Below are 20,949 nucleotides of genomic sequence, written 5' to 3'. Positions count from 1 at the left end.
CTGCAGTGGACTTGTGGTGCTCTTTGTCCTGGACTTAGAATGGTCATGTCCTTTCCTCCTTCGCCATAAAACTCGGGCTGTCTTTTCTTTTTTTCTTTTCCTGCCTTTATTTAAATAGTGCGTCTGTTTCCATGGCACTCCCGGAAATTGTGAGGAACAGCCCTGCACCTCCCGAAAGGTCTTCTGTATCTAACCTGCCTATCTTATCTTTATCTTCCGTATACATACAGTAAAGGCCAAAAGTTTTGACACATCTCCTCATTCAATTTGTTGTCTTTGTTTTCATGACTGAAGGCATCAAAACTATGAATGAACACACGTGGAGTTATGTACTTAACAAAAAAAGGTGAAATAACTGAAAACGTGTCTTATATTCTAGTTTCTTCACAATAGCCCCCCTTTGCTCTGATTACTGCTTTGCACACTCTTGGCATTCTCTCGATGAGCTTCAACAGGTAGTCACCTGAAATGGTTTTCACTTCACAGATGTGCCTTATCAGGGTTATTTAGTGGAATTTCTGGCTTTATCAATGGGGTTGGGACCAGCAGTTGTGTTGTGCAGAAGTCGGGTTAGTTAGACGATCATTTATTTTTCAACAGGACAATGACCGCAAACACACCTCCAGGCTGTGTAAGGGCTATTTGACCAAGAAGGAGAGTGATGGAGTGCTGGAAATGGTCATGAAAATAAAGAAAACACATTGAATGAGGAGGTGTGGCCAAACTTTTGGCCTATATATATATATATATATATATATATATATATATAATATATATATATATATATATATATATATATATATATATATATATATATAGATATATAATATAGATATATATATATATATATAATATATATATATAGATATATACAGTGGTGTGAAAAACTATTTGCCCCCTTCCTGATTTCTTATTCTTTTGCATGTTTGTCACACAAAATGTTTCTGATCATCAAACACATTTAACCATTAGTCAAATATAACACAAGTAAACACAAAATGCAGTTTTTAAATGATGGTTTTTATTATTTAGGGAGAAAAAAAAATCCAAACCTACATGGCCCTGTGTGAAAAAGTAATTGCCCCTGAACCTAATAACTGGTTGGGCCACCCTTAGCAGCAATAACTGCAATCAAGCGCTTGCAATAACTTGCAATGAGTCTTTTACAGCTCTGGAGGAATTTTGGCCCACTCATCTTTGCAGAATTGTTGTAATTCAGCTTTATTTGAGGGTTTTCTAGCATGAAGCGCCTTTTTAAGGTCATGCCATTGCATCTCAATTGGATTCAGGTCAGGACTTTGACTAGGCCACTCCAAAGTCTTCATTTTGTTTTTCTTCAGCCATTCAGAGGTGGATTTGCTGGTGTGTTTTGGGTCATTGTCCTGTTGCAGCACCCAAGATCGCTTCAGCTTGAGTTGACGAACAGATGGCCGGACATTCTCCTTCAGGATTTTTTGGTAGACAGTAGAATTCATGGTTCCATCTATCACAGCAAGCCTTCCAGGTCCTGAAGCAGCAAAACAACCCCAGACCATCACACTACCACCACCATATTTTACTGTTGGTATGATGTTCTTTTCTGAAATGCTGTGTTCCTTTTATGCCAGATGTAACGGGACATTTGCCTTCCAAAAAGTTCAACTTTTGTCTCTTTAGTCCACAAGGTATTTTCCAAAAGTCTTGGCAATCATTGAGATGTTTCTTAGCAAAATTGAGACGAGCCCTAATGTTCTTTTTGCTTAACAGTGGTTTGCGTCTTGGAAATCTGCCATGCAGGCCGTTTTGCCCAGTCTCTTTCTTATGGTGGAGTCGTGAACACTGACCTTAATTGAGGCAAGTGAGGCCTGCAGTTCTTTAGACGTTGTCCTGGGGTCTTTGTGACCTCTCGGATGAGTCGCCTCTGCGCCTTGGGGTAATTTTGGTCGGCCGGCCACTCCTGGGAAGGTTCACCACTGTTCCATGTTTTTGCCATTTGTGGATAATGGCTCTCACTGTGGTTCGCTGGAGTCCCAAAGCTTTAGAAATGGCTTTATAACCTTTACCAGACTGATAGATCTCAATTACTTCTGTTCTCATTTGTTCCTGAATTTCTTTGGATCTTGGCATGATGTCTAGCTTTTGAGGTGCTTTTGGTCTACTTCTCTGTGTCAGGCAGCTCCTATTGAAGTGATTTCTTGATTGAAACAGGTGTGGCAGTAATCAGGCCTGGGGGTGGCTACGGAAATTGAACTCAGGTGTGATACACCACAGTTAGGTTATTTTTTAACAAGGGGACAATTACTTTTCACACAGGGTCATGTAGGTTTGGATTTTATTTCTCCCTAAATAATAAAACCATCATTTAAAAACTGCATTTTGTGTTTACTTGTGTTATATTTGACTAATGGTTAAATGTGTTTGATGATCAGAAACATTTTGTGTGACAAACATGCAAAAGAATAAGAAATCAGGAAGGGGCAAATAGTTTTTCACACCACTGTATAATATATATAATAAATATATATATATATATATATATATATATATAATATATATATATATATATATATATATATATATATATATATATATATATATATATATATATTTTATATATATTTTTTTTTTTTTGACAATGGGATTTTACATAGAGAAAAGAAAAATATATACTTTATGTGGCAATGCTACAACTTTTCTCCATTATCTCTCTCTCGCTCACTCTCTACCTCTCGTCTGTTCTTTCTTTTTCCTCACCTTCTAGCCGACTCGCTGAAGTTTTGAAGTTTTAATGAAACTGAAACTACTGGACCTGCAATGCAGGTGAAAATATTGACTTTTGAAATGGCATTCAATGAACCATCAGGACTGGTGCCACCTCAGCACCACACTGGCACTGTGTCTGTTTTTTTTATTTTTTGATAGCAACTGGAGTGCCAGTCGTGCTGCCAGCCCCCAAGTTTTGCAGGCTCCCCAACCAAACCCTAACAGTCAAACTAATAACAAAGGCATTTTTATGAAAATGTTAACATACACTTAGGATTTATTTGATGTACTGAAATGTAAGGTCGTTTACTGACCTGCTAAATCCAGAGCAGGGTTACAGAGGGGTCTCTGGAGTGTATCCCAGCTGGCATAGGGTGCCAGTCCAGCACAGGGGCAAACAGACACCTGGGCCAACGTTAGTGTCACCAGTCCACCAAACCTGCATGTCTTTGGACTGTGGGAGGAAGTGGGACATGAGCCCTGGTCTCCTTACTGGGAGGCACCATCTCTGATAGTCCGTCAGTGCCAGAGCCTCTCCCAGCTAGCGTAGGACGCAAGACAGGACCAAACCCTGGACTGGGCACAAGTCTATCACAGGGCAAACAGACACACACACGCGCGCCAATTTAGGATCACCAGTCCACCAGACCTGCACATCTTTGGACTGTGGGACGAAATCCACACGGACACGGGGAGAACATGCAAACTCCACATAGGGAGGGAGGACGTGAGCCCTGGTCTCCTTCCTGCACTGCGCCACCATACTAAAAAAAAATCTTTAAAAAGCAAATCCATAATCAGTAAGAGTTTGGACTCCCTGTCAGCAGTGAGGTCTCTGAACGTCTCACGTCGCCAGTCAGGCATCAGGCGGGTCAGGAATCGTCACTCTGACTCAAACTGTGTGTAACACTCGACAATCGGGGGGTTTTCTAAAGATTTAAAAATTAAACAAGTGGACCAGTCGTGTGACCACGGGGGTCCCGAGAAAGAAGTGGTGGTGCACGGCCATCATGGGAGAGCCACCTGAAGGAAGAAACCTCACCGGGTATCTCGTCACAAAAAAGGCGCTGTGGTTATTTGGAAATGAAGTTAATCTTAATATCTAATAAAAGACAAAGCCCTGACTGACTGACTCACTGACTGACTCACTCACTCACTGAATCATCACTAATTCTCCAACTTCCCGTGTAGGTAGAAGGCTGAAATTTGGCAGGCTCATTCCTTACAGCTTACTTACAAAAGTTGGGCAGGTTTCATTTCGAAATTCTACGCCTAATGGTCATAACTGGAAGGTATTTTTCTCCATTAACTGTAATGGAGTTGAGCTCAAAAGCCGGGGGGGCGGAGTTTCGTGTGACATCATCACGCCTCCCACGTAATCACGTGAACTGACTGTCAACGCAGTGCGGAGAAAACCAGGAAGACCTCCAAAAAGCGTTGAAGAAAACATACATTATATAATTGAGAAGGCAGCGACACAATAAGAAGCGAGCGAGTGGCATATACTACCATATTCATGAGTTCTGCTACTTTGGAAACAAAGCACGATGTAAACCTAAACTTTAAATTAAGTTCATAGACAGGCTACCGCTGGCGTTTCACATGCCCACAGGTAATGCAGGATACAAGTTTAATGAGAGGACGCAGGATATAAACGAGAGTTTTGATCACTTTGTAACTAAGTTAAAATTGTAGGTGAAGGGGTGTGCTTATGCAAATTCGAGAGACTGTGTTTGTGGGGATTGACAGTTGGGGTGGGTGGGGAGTCACGTCATCATCTCCCCTCCCATTCATCTTATTTCACTCTGTGCTGAGCTCTGCAGCTAACGCCGTCTTCCGAAGCAACTTCGTCAGACTGCCACCAAATACTCACAGAAAAATCCACAAGTTAATACACACGCTGTCTCTAGAGTTTCTTCACACTGAATCCTCCAGGCACTACTTACAAAAGGTCACATTGACAATCGTGTTACGTTATTTTTAAAATCTTTCCTTTTCTTAGCACAAGCACAGCTGAGAAGCTTCGATGCATGTGCTCCATAACGCTAAAAATAATGCATTTAATCACACTTTGCATTACAAGCAAAGGGGAGCTTTTGTCAATGCATGATTTCCTGGTACACCGATTACTTTGATCAGCGATCCCGATTCATTTTACCCTCGCACCACCTTAGTTTGAGAAGAAGTATGAAAAATATGAGGTTAACACAGAAAAACAGATCACCAAGCTTTATGAATAATCGATTTGCCATCAATAATTGTTTTGGTAAAGCCATCCTCCTTCCATTTTATAATTTTTCCGCCACTAGCCATGATTAAATGAACGGTAAAAAAGTAAGAGCAAAGCGAGGGTGACTTATTTAGGCAGGCATATATATGACAGCAACACTCATGACAATGTCAATCATGTTACGTTATTATTAAAATGTTTCCTTTTCTTTTTCATTACTTCTTTAACACACTACTTCTCCACCTGCGAGGCGTGGGTATTTTGCTATATATATAATATATGAATGACCTCCAAAGAGCGCTGAGACTTTTGATATCATGAACGTGTCTGCAAAAACTGGGGTCTCCTGCCCAGCAAAAGTCGAGCAGCCAGCGTGCGTGCATAGCTGTGCCGGCCTTTGAGACGCTGACTGCGCTTCTGCCTTAAGTCAAAGTGAGCACTTTTAATTTTTTCATCCCCCCTGCTATAGCCCAGACAAGTGCAAACACGGGACCCCTTTTCTACACCACGGCAAAATAATATTAAGGTGATTCACACTTTCTTTTGCACGATAATCGATTATGAGGTCCTCACCGGATTATGAAGACACGCACAGGAGTGGAGGACTGACAGTGCCATCACAGCCGATTAATGGCGGGACGCCTCACCAGTCTACACAAGACCCACCGCGACTGTCCCCAAAAGCGATCATAACGCCAGCGAACACATCTCTCTATACTATATAAAAGAAAAAGGCAACTTTCCTTTCTTTACACCTTTTTCCTTTTATCCCAAACCAAAGCCTTTCTCTTAACAGTGCAGAGGACACAAAACTAATTTTCTTTAAATGCCGGTAAGGCACATTACCAGAGGCACAAATTTGAACGTTCACATAGAAAATGTAATTTCTATACCACAGCCGTCGTGTAGCGCCTTTCAAAAGGGATCTACTACCGAGAGATGATCCATATACATTTTAGCTGCTGTTAGTTACTTACCTGTTGTGTTACACAGTCTTTAAAATGTAGTTTACCTGAAACCACTCCAGTAGTGCTCAATGTACCTGTACTTCTTAAAACGTTAATGTTTTACTGTTTAATAACTTAGAGACTATATTTTATTTATTCTCCCTTGCACTCAGTGACCAAAGCTATACACACACATATAGACACATACAAACATACACACAAGTATATGTATGTGTATATATATGTATGTATGTGTATATATATATATATACACACACACACCCCTATCTACATTATATATATATATATATATATACACACATAAACATACATACGTATGTACGTACGTACGTACATACATACACATATATATATATATATAATTTGTGTGTGTGTGTATATATGATGTAGATAGGTATGTATATAGATATATATATGTGTATATGAAGATATGTATATAGATATGACAACAACACTCATATCAATGACAAAACAATTACATTAACAATCATGTTACATTATTTTTAAAATTTTTCCTTTTCTTTTTTGTACCTTCTTTAACACACTACTTCTCCACTGCGAGGCGCGGGTATTCTGCTAGTAGGAGTTAAAACAAATCACACAAAATGGACAACTTGGTGACCACCACAATAAGTTTGATTGGAAGGAAAGGACCACCATGGCAGCTTTTAAATATGGGAGGGATCTGCGATACTCCTGGGGTTGAGTTTCAGTTTGTGGCATAAGAAACACACGAGTGCGAAGAAGAAGAAGAAGGCATTCATGAAGAAGAAGAAGAAGTTGGCATCTCATGAAGAAGAAGAAGAAGAAGGAGAAGGCATTCATGAAGATAAAGAAGAAGTTGGCATTCATGAAGAAGAAGAAGAAGAAGTTGGCATTCATGAAGCAGAAGAAGATGAAGAAGAAGTTGGCATTCATTAAGAAGAAGAAGATGAAGAAGAAGAAGAAGAAAGAAGAAGGCATTCATGAAGATGAAGAAGAAGAAGAAGAAGAAAGAAGAAGGCATTCATGAAGATGAAGAAGAAGAAGATGAAGAAGAACTCGGCATTCATGAAGAAGAAGAAGATGAAGACAAAATTGGCATTTATTAAGAAGAAGAAGATGATGTAGTGACATTTATTCATTAATAATAATAATAATAATAATAAGAATCATAATCAGAATCATCTTTATTGTCCAAGTATCTGTACACATACAAGGAGCTGGACTCTCTGTGCATGTGTATGTGTGTATACAACTGTCACAAAGTAACACTTCTTCATATACAAGAATGTAGGAAATGTGCACAAGACTATACAGTAGTGCAAAATCAGAATAAATCAGTGGCGTAGCGTAGTGGGGGCAGCAGGGGCGGCCCTCCCCGGGCGGCAAAGAATTACTGTAGATTTTAAACTGAAATGCCTAAATAAGGGGGTGGCAACATTTTCCTCCGCCCCGGACGACTGACACCCACGCTACGCCACTGGAATAAATACAAACTATGGAATATAGAATAATGAAATAAGATAAGCAGTTACATCATATAGCCTACACATGGGGGGGGACGAGTTCAGTACAATGGATGATTGTTATCGACTGGTTTATTATCTCTGATGCTGTGAGATTAACTTAAGTATTCATGTAGCACTTGGGTGTTGTGCCGTGTTAGCCATTATGAATGTAGAGAAAAGTCAAGTGAAATGACAGCTTTTATTGGCCAACTAAAAAAATTACAATATGCAAGATTTTGAGGCAACTCAGGCCCCTTCAGCCGAGATGTAATTTACCTGAGTTGCCTCGAAATCTTGCATATTGTAATTTTTTTAGTTGGCCAATAAAAGCTGTCATTTCGCTTGACTTTTAAGTATTCATGAAAGTGATGGCCTGTGGAAAGAAACTGTTTCATGTGTCTGGTAGTTTTGACGTACAGGACTCTGTAGCGCCTACCAGAGGTGAAGTAGTTGAAACAGATTATGACCAGGGTGTGATGGACCTGCAATGATGTTTTCTGCCCGTTTCCTGACTCGAGATCTGTATAGGACCTGAATGGAGGGCAGATCTGCAGTCCTGACTGACCGTTGTAGTCTGTTTGTGTCCTGTTTTGTGGCTGAACCAAACCAGACTATGATGGACGCACAGAGAACAGACTGGATTACTGCAGAGTAAAACTGAATGAGAAGAGCCTGAGGCAGGTTGAACTTTCTGAGCTGAAGCACGAAGTACAACCTCTGCTGGGCCATTTTGACAATTGTGTCTATATTTGGTGCCCACTTCAGGTCCTAGGAGATTATGGATCCCAGAAACCTAAAGTTTTCCACGACAGACACAGTACTGTTGAGTAGTACGAGAGGGGCCAACACTGGGGGGCTCCTCCTGAAGTCCACTATCATCTCCACAGTTTTAAACTTGTTCAGGTTGTTTTGAGCGCATCAGAGGGCTGGCCAGCTGTTCAACCTCTCTTCTGTATACAAACTCTTGACTATCCTTGATGAGGCCAATGACTGTCATATCATCTGCGAACTTCAGGAGTTTAACAGACAAGTCTCTTGAGGTGCAGTCATTTGAGCAGAGGGGAGAGGACACATCCCTGGGGGGCACCAGTGCTGACTGTTCGCGTACTGGATATGATTTTTCCCAATCTCACTTGCTGCTTCCTATCTGTCAGGAAGTTTGTGATCTACTGGCAGATGGGGGCTGGTCCAGTGAGCCAAGTGAATTTGGTGTGAAGAACTTCTGGAATGGTAGTACTGAACGAAGAACTGAAGTCCACAAACATGAAGAAGCATGTGTCCCTGGAAGTCGAGATGTTGCAAGATGTAGTGCAGTCCCATGTTGATAATAATCATAAGAAGAAGTCAGCATTCATTAATAACAAGAAGAAGAACTCGGCATTCATGAAGAAGAGGAAGATGAAGACAGAATTGGCATTTATTAAGAAGAAGAAGGTCAAAGAAGAAGTCAACATTCATTAAGAAGAAGAAGTCTGCATTCATGAAGAAGAAAAAGATGAAGAGGTCGCCATTCATTAATAACAAGAAGGTGAAGAAGAAGTTGGCATTCATGAAGAAGAATAAGAAGATGAAGAAGAAGTTGGCTTTCATGAAGAAGAAGAAAAGATGAAGATGAAGAACTTGCCATTCATTAATAACAAGAAGGTTGGCATTCATGAAGAAGAAGAAGTTGCATTCATTAATAATAATAAGAAGAAAGAAGAAATCGGCATTCATGAAGAAGAAGAAGATGAAGAAGAAGTTGGCATTCATTAAAAAAGAAGGCATTCATGAAGCAGAAGAAGATGAAGAAGCCAACATTCATTAATAATAATAAGATGAAGACAAAATTGGCATTTATTAAGAAGAAGAAGAAGAATGGACACCACTAAATACCAACAAATCATCAAGAAGAAAGGCAGACAGTCAGCCAGCAAAGTGAAGCTGGAGAAAAGATGGCATTAAAAAAACTCACTTAGAAATCTACAGTGACGCACCTGATGAAGTGCAACCGTCCGGGTTGGCTCCACACACCCGGGTCACTTCTTGAACCCTGAGCCGCCTGATAAACATACCCGAGGACGAGCCCATGAAATGGAGGACACACACACACACACTCAGTCAACAAGGGCCTGGTGCAAAGCAGTTCAAGTGCATTTTGTCTAAAAGCCGACAGTCCAAAGTGCAAACAAATAAACAATAAAGCAGATTCTGTACGTGGAAAAGAAAATCCAAAGAAATATGCCAATAAACTGAGGTTAAAACACAAGGCACCGTTTTAAAACGGCCAGCCGCTTACCGAGTGACCCGGAGACCTGCAGCTGACCTTTTAACCGGCTCGAGCTGTCGGCCCTCGCCCTCAGGGTCTCTAGCTGTGATGTGTCAGTCCGACACGCTGCTGTCTTAACTTCTGTTCTCTGCTTTACTGTTTTATTGAAGAGCAGCAACATTTACACCCCAAACACGTTTTTTCTTTTCACTTTCCAACTACAGAAACTTCGAAATACCAAAAACCACGAACATCCAATCTTAATTCAGCACACCAACGTGTGGATAGAAAGACTAAAATTGTTACGTTGAACTTTGGCAGGGCAGATCTTGAGGAGCGCTGACCACTCGGGCTCTTTGTTTTTTCAGTCCAGTCGTCTTCTCTTCTGATGGCCCCCCAGTGTGGATGTCGCTCTCCTCCCCATGTTGCCGGCTGATCTTAGGACTTCTTGTCTGCCGCTCCTTTCACGTTCAGTTGCCCCACAAGGTCGTTTTCTGCCCACATTTTGTTCCTCATACAAGCCAAGGGGTCCCGTTCAGACACCCCCCTGTAAACGATCACATTATTTATTCTCTCTCTGCACCCTCATTGTTTGGATGGTGTAATCTGCATTTCCTAAAATGAACCTGCCTGCCATGGTGGATGTGGCCCTCCTGTCATTCAAGTCTTCCAATTTTCATGGTCCACTGGTCTTTGGTTCAAGAGACCCCCCCATCCCCCAACCATCCAGAAAGGGTGACACTGCAGTTCCCTGAGAGGAGAGGAAAGGCCATTAAAGACCACCATTAAGTTACTGGACTTGGGTGAAGTGCTGCTAAGTCAAGTCATAGAGCCCTTTGGTGGTCCCAGTGACCATTGCACGTCAAAGCCCACTCAGTCCAATTCAGGGTCACAGAAGCTGCAGCCAATCCCAGCAAGACAGGAGCCAAACCAGGGTGGGGCGCCTCTCCGATAAAGGGGGCATATCACGCCCTCACTTATATGGAGCCAGTTTAGAGTCACCAGCTATGGGAGGCAAACCAGAGAAAAAACAAAATAGACACTGGAATGAAGAACAAATTACACACAGGCAGTCAACAGATCAGCATTTGAACCCATGACTGGGGGGCAGAAATGCTAACAGCTGTCAAACCCGCTGTCTACACTGTCACCCGACGCCCACCCCACCCCGTTTCTGTAGTGCCTTATGGAATAAGTGAATGTTATCTCAAGTCCAAGTATGGAGTTGCAGTACCAGTGTTGACATCTAGGGGGAGCTCTGTAAAGTCAGGTTACACTGCCCTCTGGTGGCCATGATGACCATTACAGCCTAGAGGTCTGTCTATGCTGAACCAATAAAGACCGCCCAAGGGTCTTAAAGAAAGGAGGCAGGGGTACCACTCTTGGCATATGGGGGCAACCCGATAAGATCAGGTTACAGTACCCTCTGGTGGCCATGATTAATGTTGCACCCAACAGCCCTGACCTACCCTTATTAAACAAACTATTTTTATAGCATCATTCTATGACGAACACCATGCCAAGAGCACTGAAGAAGGAGCTGCAGTGCCAGTGTTGGCATCTGGTGGCCATGATTGTTATTGTAACCCAGAACTGGGACCTGTTCTTAAAGGACCATGAGACTTTATTTTATTTAGTGCCATTTCGTGTCACCTTCTGGTGACTTCAGCTGTCCTTAACAAAACAATAAACTGCTTTACGTGGTGCCTTTCTTTAATAAATCTCAGCTCATCTTATGGTTAACAGCAGACAGGCAGAGAGCCAGTGACCTCCGAGCTGGTAGTCCAACAACCTTGGGCCAGTTCATTATTTACTTGCTTGCCTGGCTTGCCTGGCATCACAGACAGACTGTGGCAACGGAGCTGCAGAAAAACAAGCAAGAAGGGGATTTCACTCGAAGTGGGCACTGCCTACGGACAGTCTGCCAGCTGGCACGCATCTCTTCACCTGCTCTCTCATGGTGCGCACCTTTGGGAATTAATGAGTGGAGAGAACTAGCACCCCCATTCTTCCGATTCTCACCGCTTTCTGGACCCCCGTGATTGTTGGCATACAGCGCAGACGTAATGCAAAGTCCAAGCACTGGTGACCCAAAATGAAGGTGGCAGTGGGTGCTGGTAGGGAGGGGACCCTTATTAGTGTGGCACCGCACAATGAACTGTTACTGTTAAGTCTGTAAAGTCAGGTTACAGTGCCCTCTAGTGGCCCTGGCGACCATTACATGCTAGAGGTCTGTCTATGCAGAATCAATAAACCATTTCATATAGCACTGTCGGGCGGCACAGTGGCGCAGTGGGTAGCGCTGCTGCCTCGCAGTTAGGAGACCCGGGTTCGCTTCCCGGGTCCTCCCTATGTGGAGTTTGCATGTTCTCCCCGTGTCTGTGTCCGGTTTCCTCCCACAGTCCAAAGACATGCAGGTTAGGTGGATTGTGTTTGTGTGTTTCCTGCAGTGGGTTGGCACCCTGCCTGGGATTGGCTCCAGCAGACCCTGGATGGATATAGCACTGTCATATAGTGAAGACCACCTAAGGGTCTTAGAGAAAGGAGACAAAGTACCAATCGTGAGATTGGGGTGCAGTCCAGTAATGTTAGGTAAGAATTGCCCCAAGTGGCCCTTATGACCGTTACACCCCAGAACTCTTATCCTTAAACACTAAACAAGCTATATTTTATATGGTGTCTGTATCTGTTGGTCCTGGTGTCCGTTACACATCTTAGAGTTCTGTTCATGTAGAACCAATTAATTATTACATACAGCGCCTTCATATAATGAAGACCACACCAAGGGTCGTAAATAAGGAGATTGCGTGCCATTGTTGATATACTGGGGGCAGCTCAGGAAAGTCAGGTAAGAGTGCCCTCTACTGGCCCTGATGAGCATTGCACCCTAGAACTCTGACCCATCCTTAAAGAGCCACCAGACTTTATTTTAATAGATGGTGCCCTTCTACTCCACCCCAGCCCACCTTCTGGTGATCCTGGCGACCATTACATCCCAGAGTACTACAAAGTATTCTATGTAGCAGCTATAGAGTTACCTACCACACTTGGCATATGGGGGCAGTCCAGAAAGGTCAGCTTACAGTACCCTCTAGTGGCCACGCTTAGTGTTGCTCCCTAGAGTTCTGACGTATTCTTATAGAGCAAATTATTTTAATAACACGTTCCTTTGATGAACACCGTGCCAAGAGCACTAAAGAAAGAGTTGCAGTACCAGTGTTGGCATCGAGAGGGAGCTCTGTAAAGTCAGGTTACAGTGCCCTCTAGTGGCCCTGGCAATCATTACATACTAGAGATGTGTCTATGCAGAATCAATAAACCATTTCATATAGCACTGTCATATAGTGAAGACCACCTAAGGGTCTTAGAGAAAGGAGTCAGAGTACCAATCGTGACAAATGGGGGCAGTCCAGTAACGTTAGGTAAGAATTGCCCCAAGTGGCCCTTATGACCGTTACACCCCAGATCTCCTACCCTTAAAGACTAAACAAACTGTATTTTATAAAGTGTCTGTATCTGTTGGTCTCCATCATAACCCACTGTGTTGTGGTCCTGGTGTCCGTTACACATCTTAGAGTTCTGTCCATGTAGAACCAATGAATTATTACATACAGCGCCTTCATATAATGAAGACCACACCAAGGGCCTTAAAAAAGGAGATTTTGTGCCATTGTTGATATATTGGGGCAGCTCAGTAAAGTCAGGTAAGAGTGCCCTCTACTGGCCCTGATGAGCATTGCACCCCAGAACTCTCTATCCTATATAGTGCCTTTCTCTAATGAACAACATCCCAAGCCCCCCTAAAGGAAGTAGTTACAGTACCAGTGTTGACCTCTAGGGGGAGTTCTCTAAAGTCAAGTTACATTGCCCTCTAGTGGCCATGATTACTATTGTACTCCAGAACTCTGACCCGTCCTTAAAGAGCCACCAGCCCTTCTACTCCATCCCAACCCACCTTCTGGTGATCCTGGCGACCATTGCATCCCAGAGTACTACAAAGTATTCTATGTAGCAGCTATAGAGTTACCACTGTTGGCATATGGGGGCATTGGGCACACTTACTTTAGCTCCCGAGAGTTCTGATGTATCCTTATAGAATAAATTATTTTAAAAACACTGTCCTTTGATGAACACCATGCCAACAGCACTGAAGTAGGAGCTGCAGTACCAGTGTTGGCATCTGGTGGCCATGATTGTTATTGTAACCCAGAACTGGGACCTGTTCTTAAAGGACCATGAGACTTTATTTTATTTAGTGACATTTCGTGTCACCTTCTGGTGACTTCAGCTGTCCTTAACAACACAATAAACTGCTTTACGTGGTGCCTTTCTTTAATAAATCTCAGCTCATCTTATGGTTAACTGCAGACAGGCAGAGAGCCAGTGACCTCCGAGCTGGTAGTCCAATGACCTTGGGCCACTTAATTATTTACTTGCTTGCCTGGCTTGCCTGGCATCACAGACAGACTGTGGCAACGGAGCTGCAGAAAAACAAGCAAGAACGGGACTTCAGTTGCAGCGGGCACTGCCTACAGACACTCTGCCAGCTGGCACGCATGTCTTCACCTGCTCTCTCATGGTGCGCACCTTTGGGAATTAATGAGTGGAGAGAACTAGCGCCCCCATTCTTGCGATTCTCACCGCTTTCCGGACCCCCGTGATTGTTGGCATTCAGCGCAGACGTAATGCAAAGTCCAAGCACTGGTGACCCAAAATGAAGGTGGCAGTGGGTGCTGGTAGGCAGGGGACCTTTATTAGTGTGGCACGGCACAATGAACTGTTACTGTTAGAGGGCGCTGTTGAGACGGGTGCTGTCCGAGTGCACCAAACCCAAAGACACTGTGCAGCCCAACACACTTACAGGCTTCAATAAAAGATATTCATCAAACTCCAAAATCCTCCTTCCAAAAAACAAACTTTTTCTTCCTCCTTCCGTCCGCCACCTGAGTGTTGCCCGCTGCCTCCTGACTCTGACCTACTTCATGTGTGGTGGTGGTGGGCTGCTTTTCAAGCTGGACCCTGGAATGCTTCTGGTGCCACAGCTTGCTTGCCAACTGTTGAGACACAGGGACCCCGACAGGATTGCACTTCCAGACTACAAATCCCAAACTGCCTCACGAGCGCCCCAAATGGGACACCACAATAGGACCACTGCCACCTGCCATAAAGGGTGGGGGGGGATTGAACTGCCACTGACTTCCCACATCCAGTGGTCCAACTATTATGTTATTCCAGCCGGGCAAGAAGACGTTTCCTCGTCAAGCTGGCCTCCAGTCCTGGCAATAAATGATTTGTCCTCTTTTGGGTACTTACATCATGCAGTCTTGTGGGTGGAGCCTCCAAGAGGCGTGACCATCCTGACACCACGCCCACTGGCTCCTCCCTCTGGCTTTACCGTATAAGTAGCACAAAAGGTAAGAACTCAGTGGCGGCTCATTGAGTTTAGTGGCGTTTCCTTTGATCTCGTTCTGTTTTCTGGATGTTTCTCGCTCGTTTCTGGGGTCCTGCCTGTGGTTTGTGTAATGAGGCTTGGTAACCTGGGATTGCCTTTAAGGCTACCGTTGAATCAGTTTTTGTTATTCTTGTCTTTTTTTTTTTTTTTTTGTAAATTAATAATTTCTTTTCTAAATAATTCTTGTGTTTTTGTTTATTTTTCAGAGCATCTTCTTCTTTAAAAGCCAGTTTCCCTATTTTGGGCCCAGTTTAGGCCAGTGCCTCGGCTAGCAGTTGGGGACTGGCTGGCTTCATCTGGGCTGCTTTTTTGGGTCTTTTCTATTGAGGCCTCATAACCCCTTTTTGTTACGTTTGGGACTCCAAATCACAACAGCTGGGCCGTGAGGAGCCATAGTGGTGTGTGTGCCCTAATGATGGCGTCTTTACTCCACCATCACCTTCATCAGCCATGCCACCCAGTTATGGAAGGAGGTCCTGATTTATAGAACGAGAGATCAAGAGGACTTTATACTTTCTGCTCACGGGAGGAGCTCTGCAGTGGAAAAACAAAGTGGGGCGCCATGTCATGTAGCAGGGGTACCGTAGGCCAGCAGGTGGGTGGGACTGGAGGGTGAGCCCCCATGTTATCCTTCTACCTGTTACAGTGGGTGGACTACCAGGGCCACTAGAGGGAGCTCTAGGAAAAGACCAAGAAGTAGAAGAAGAAAAAATGAGAACACACAAAGAATAGATAAACCTCGACTACGACCCGGGATGGCCCACTCTGGGGTACATTGACCCCCCTAAGGGCAGTGTTGGTTACAAGTGCTCATTCAGAAGAGAGGCTCCATTTTAGGCCCATGTGGTCAGATCAGTAAATGACATTGACGAATGTCCCCTTTGTGATTGCAGATGAAATAAATGAAAATGGGGGGGGGTCCCCTTTGGAGACTGGCATCCTCACCATCACATATGAAACTGACAAGCTGGTGGGGTTTGCCACGCATCTCCAGAACCAAGAGGGGCAGAAAATACCAAAGGAGTGGTTGTGGTGCCCCCTAGGCTGGCGCCTACTCAGCCATCCTTAACTACAATTGACACAGGTTCTTCTATTTAAATTTGTTTTATTCAACGCTTTGCCATTAAAGAGACTAAAATCTCCAAGAAATGACATCAAATTCTCAAAGATTTCATTGGGTGGTCTTCCATGGAAGGCTTTCTGAGTTTGTAGGCCAGCCAGTTATGAGACGGAGAACCGGTAGAAAAATGTGCCCCCTCTCACCAAATCACAGCTCCCAGTGCCATTATTACTGATCGGCACTACGCAGCGACCCAGCCAGTCGTCGAAGAAGACATCCTTGTCATAGACATCGAACTGCATCTTGTAGCCTGGAACGACTTTGCCGAAATCGAAGCTGTGGTTCCAGTCCGGGTTGTCATTTTCCTTGATGTGAGGCGTCTTTTTGATAGTGAAGCCATACGATACTTTGACGTAAGCGTCCGTCTCACCCGCCGGGTCGCCGTGCAGCCCCCTGGCTCCCATCACGACCACCTTCAGATTATTGCTTCCATCCAACAGGAGGAATCCATCCAACTGGATCAGATAGTAGATCACCAGGAGGAGAAGAAAGTGTCTCCAGGGTTGTGAAGGTGACATGGCTCTAGACGAGGGGCACAAAGGAGAAGACACTGTGTGGGCACTGGAGACACGAGGTAGAAAGAATCAATCTATGCAAAATTGTCAAACTGAGGATTAATTAACACGGTCAGTTATCAATTAAATGCATAAAACATAAAAGAACATTTTAATCAATGCCAAATTGGTGATCAATGGCTGATTAGCATTGTGCTGCAAGGTACTCCATGGTTATTAATTTAAAGAGTCAGCACAGGCTTATAACTGCCAATTAGGAAACAAGAGAACAAAGGGTTAATTCACACCTCATTACCAGACGAGCCCCGATGAACTTGTGACGTGCTCATTGGATGGAAATGCATGCTGGGATAGAGAAGCGTTAATTGACACCAGTGCTCTGGGACGGGTCTGCCATCATGGAATTGTGGGTGAACATCCAGGGGCCAATCAGGGCCAAGGGGGCTTTTCAACCAACACCCCCATTTTGGATGAAACGAATGAGTGTCTGCGTGCCAAAATGACCGGGGGTATTACCTGAAATTGAATGAAATAATCGAGCATTCTAAGTGGGACAGAGGAAGCGATTGAGTCAAGTACAGTAATCACGAGGGAGAAACACCGCACTGCATAAAATGACCGCACGCTGCCTTATAAAAAGTATGAGCCGCTCTCTGTTAAGGAACCAAGTCATCCAGGGGCTTTTGGGGGTGAATCACCCTTAATCACAAAATGAGTCACAAGATTGTCATTCATTTCATGTGTCAGCGGAACCGTTACCCATGAATGAGTCACGCTATTTTGTTCAGTTGATTCATAAACTGAATTATTACCCGAGCATGAGCCACTGATTCGCATTCACTTGAGCTGAATCGTTACCCGTGAAGGAGTCATGCGATTCGTCTTCATTTACCAACTCAATTATGATCTGCGTGTTAGTCGCACGATTCTCATTCACTTGATTTGCAAACTGAATTATATTACCTAAGAATGAGTCACAAAATTCTTAATTTATTAACTCAATCATTATCTAAGAATGAGTCACAAGATTCTCTTTCATATGATTTGTGAGCTGAATCATTAGCAGCGGAGGAGTCATGCCATTCTTCTTAATTTATAAACTCAATAATGATCTGCGAATTAGTTGCACCATTCCTATTCGCTTCATTTGCAAACTGCATTATTACCCGAGTCACAAGATTCTCGTTCATATGATTTGTGAGCTGAGTCATTACCCATGAAGGAGTCACGTAATTTTTGTTCATTTGATTCCCAAGCTGAATTATTACCCGAAAATGAGCCACTGACTTTTATTCACTTGATTTGGGAACTGAATCATTACCTGAGAATGAGTCACAAGATTTTTATTCATATGATATTTCAGCTTATTCGTTACCAATGAACGAGTCACGCAATTTTTGTTCATTTGATTTATAAACTGAATTATTACCCGAGAATGAGCTACTGATTCTCATTCATTTGATGTGTGAGCTGAAGGAGTCATGCAATTCTTCTTCATTTACCAACTCAATTATGATCTGCAAGTTAGTCGCACGGTTCTCATTCACTTGATCTGTGAACCGATTCATTACCCATGAGTGAGTCACATGATCCTTGTTACTTTGATTCACAAACTGAATCATTACCCATGAATGAGTTGCACAATTGTCATTCATTCGGTTTCTAAACTGAACCATTAGGCAAAAATGAGTCACAAGATTCTTGTTCATTTGATTTGTGAACTAAATTATTACCCAAGAATGAGCCAGGCGATCCAAATTCATTTGGTTTGTGAGGTGAGTCATTACCGTCAAAGGAGTCATTCAGTTCTTCTACATTTACAAACTCAATTATTATCTGGGAATTAGTCGCATGATTCTCATTCACTTGATTTGCAAACTGAATTATTAGCCGAGAATGAGTCACGAGATTCTTATTCATATGATGTGTCAGCTGATCCATTTCCCATGAATGAGTCACGTTTTTTTTTCATTTGATTGATAAACTGAATTATTACCGAGAATTAGCCACATGATTCTTCATTTATGAACCGAATCATTACCAGAGAATGAGTCACATGATCAACATTTATTTGATTCACAAACTGAATCATTAATTAAGAATGAGTCACAAGATTCCCGTTCATATGATTTGTGACCTGAGCCATTACCCATGAACAAGTCAAGCATTTCCTGTTAATTTGATTTGAACTCGATTATTACCTGTGAACGAGTCACAACTGTTTCCCATGAACAAGTCACGCAATTTTTATTCAGTTGATTCATAATCTGAATTATTACCCGAGAAAGAGCCACCGATTCTCAATCATTTGATGTGTGAGCTGAGTCATTACCCGTGAAGGACAAAGTCAACTCTGATCTGAGAATTAGTCGCATGATTCTCATTCACTTGATTTGTGAATTGAATTATCACCCGAGAATGACTCAGATGATTCTTCATTTGATTTGTGAACTAAATCATTACCTGAAAATGAGTTGCGCAGGTCTTGTTAATTTGATTCACAAACTGAATACTTATGAATGAGTTGCATGATTCTCGTTCACTTGATGTGCGAACTGAATCATTACCCGAGAATGAGTCACAAGATTCTTGATTTGTGAACGGAATTATTACCTGAGGATGGTTACGAGATCCTCATTCATTTGATTCACAAACTGAATTATTACCTGCGAATGTGTCACACTATTGACATTTACTTGATTTGCGAAATTAATTATTATTCACAAATGAGTCATATGATCCCCAGTTTGTGAACTGAATCATTACCTGTGAATGAGCCACATGATTCTCGTTCATTTGGTTTGTGAGCTGAGTCATTGCCCACAAAGGAGTCATGCAATCCTTCTTTATTTACAAACTCAATTATGATCTGCGAATGAGTCGCACCATTCTCATTCACTTGATTTGCGAACTGAGTTATTACCCAAGAATGAGTCACCTGATCCTCATTCATTTGATTCACCAACTGAATTATTACCTGCAAATGCATCACACGCTTCACCTTCACTTGATTTGCAAAATGATTTATTATTCACGAATGAGTCTCATGATCCCCAATTTGTGAGCTGAATCATTACCTGAGAATGAGCCACAAGATTCTCGTTCATTTGATTTGTGAGTTGAATCTTTACTCGTGAATGAGTCGTACATTTCTTGTTCATTGAATTGCAAAGCTGAATTATTATTCACAAGTTAGTCACGTGGTCCTCCTTCATTTGATTCATAATCTGATTCATAATTGTCCACTTATGATCCTCCAACATATTGTCTTAGTTTTACTTCTGCATTCTATCTGTGCTGTTAAACAGTTCAGTGCAATACGATGTGACTCAGCCCTAACTCTTTATGTAGTATAGCGCCTTTCACTAGTCACTATCACACAGTGCTTTACAAAGTAGACAATCAATCAACTACTCATCTGCCCATCCATTTTCTTAAATGGTTTATTCCATTCCAGGATCACGGTGTGACCAAACCTACCCTGGCAGTCCTGGGCATAAAACAGGAGCCAGCTCTGAATGGCATGGCAGACTGGGCCATTGGTGGGGTCACGCAGATCCCCACCCACACTCATTCTGACTGACCAATTTAGAGTCACCGTTTACAGTAAAGTGGGCGCCTTTGGCTGCGGCAGAAGCTTAAAATGTCTGCACTTCTGTCAGTGCCAGTGACAAACCCCACAGCTGATGGCCAATGCCCACTTTGGTCACTCAGTCCATCGTAATTCACAGTGCCATTGGTGCTTAAGGGACTCACCTGGTCGTTGAAGACGGTCCACTTGTGTCTCAGCCTTATGCAGAATGTCTGACGGTGGTCACTTATTGCCCCAGGTGCTCTGCCTGCCCTCCTCAGTGGGCGTTTGTGTGTTTGTCAGTCAGTGACAGCGAAGTTGGCATCACTGCTCTGTGAAATAAATACATGCCAAACGGGTAAACAAATAAAAGATAAATAAAGGAAATAGAGGCAATGCCCATTAGGTTTTATCTTTATGTCTCCTAAACTGGGGACTTTGAGTGGGAGTCAGATATGGCACCTGCATTGCACCCAAGGACCTGCCTGACCCCTTCTGCCAGTGTGTCACATGTTCCCTCTGTGCCATGCTACTCAATCCTGGTTGCTCTTGCTGTTCAATCTCCTGGCACACTGAGCCAAGTGCTCCTCTGGTCATGGCCGCCCACCTGTCT

At 43.0% G+C, this 20,949-nt stretch overlaps 1 protein-coding gene across 5 annotated transcripts in view; it reads right to left on the bottom strand.

Moving 5' to 3' along the window:
* Window positions 1-16,218: 16,218 nt before the first annotated feature.
* The window catches only part of LOC120516988 (perforin-1-like), a 35,090-nt gene continuing 30,359 nt past the window's right edge, over window positions 16,219-20,949 (bottom strand). For 2 of the 5 annotated variants that reach the window (XR_005630959.1, XR_005630961.1), the window contains 2 exons: window positions 20,522-20,668; window positions 16,219-16,811 (listed from right to left, as the gene is read on the bottom strand). Coding sequence is in view for 2 of the 5 variants with exons in the window: in XM_039739043.1 (XP_039594977.1) it covers window positions 16,352-16,768 (417 nt within the window). In the remaining 3 variants the exon portion in view is untranslated. The remainder of the gene's footprint in view (window positions 16,812-20,521; window positions 20,669-20,949) is intronic. The other 3 variants (XR_005630960.1, XM_039739043.1, XM_039739035.1) reach the window with 3 other exon arrangements.

Source organism: Polypterus senegalus, chromosome 1 (genome assembly GCF_016835505.1).
Source record: "Polypterus senegalus isolate Bchr_013 chromosome 1, ASM1683550v1, whole genome shotgun sequence".
In the NCBI taxonomy this organism is placed as follows: domain Eukaryota; kingdom Metazoa; phylum Chordata; class Cladistia; order Polypteriformes; family Polypteridae; genus Polypterus; species Polypterus senegalus.
This window is presented reverse-complemented; position numbering and strand designations above follow the sequence as displayed.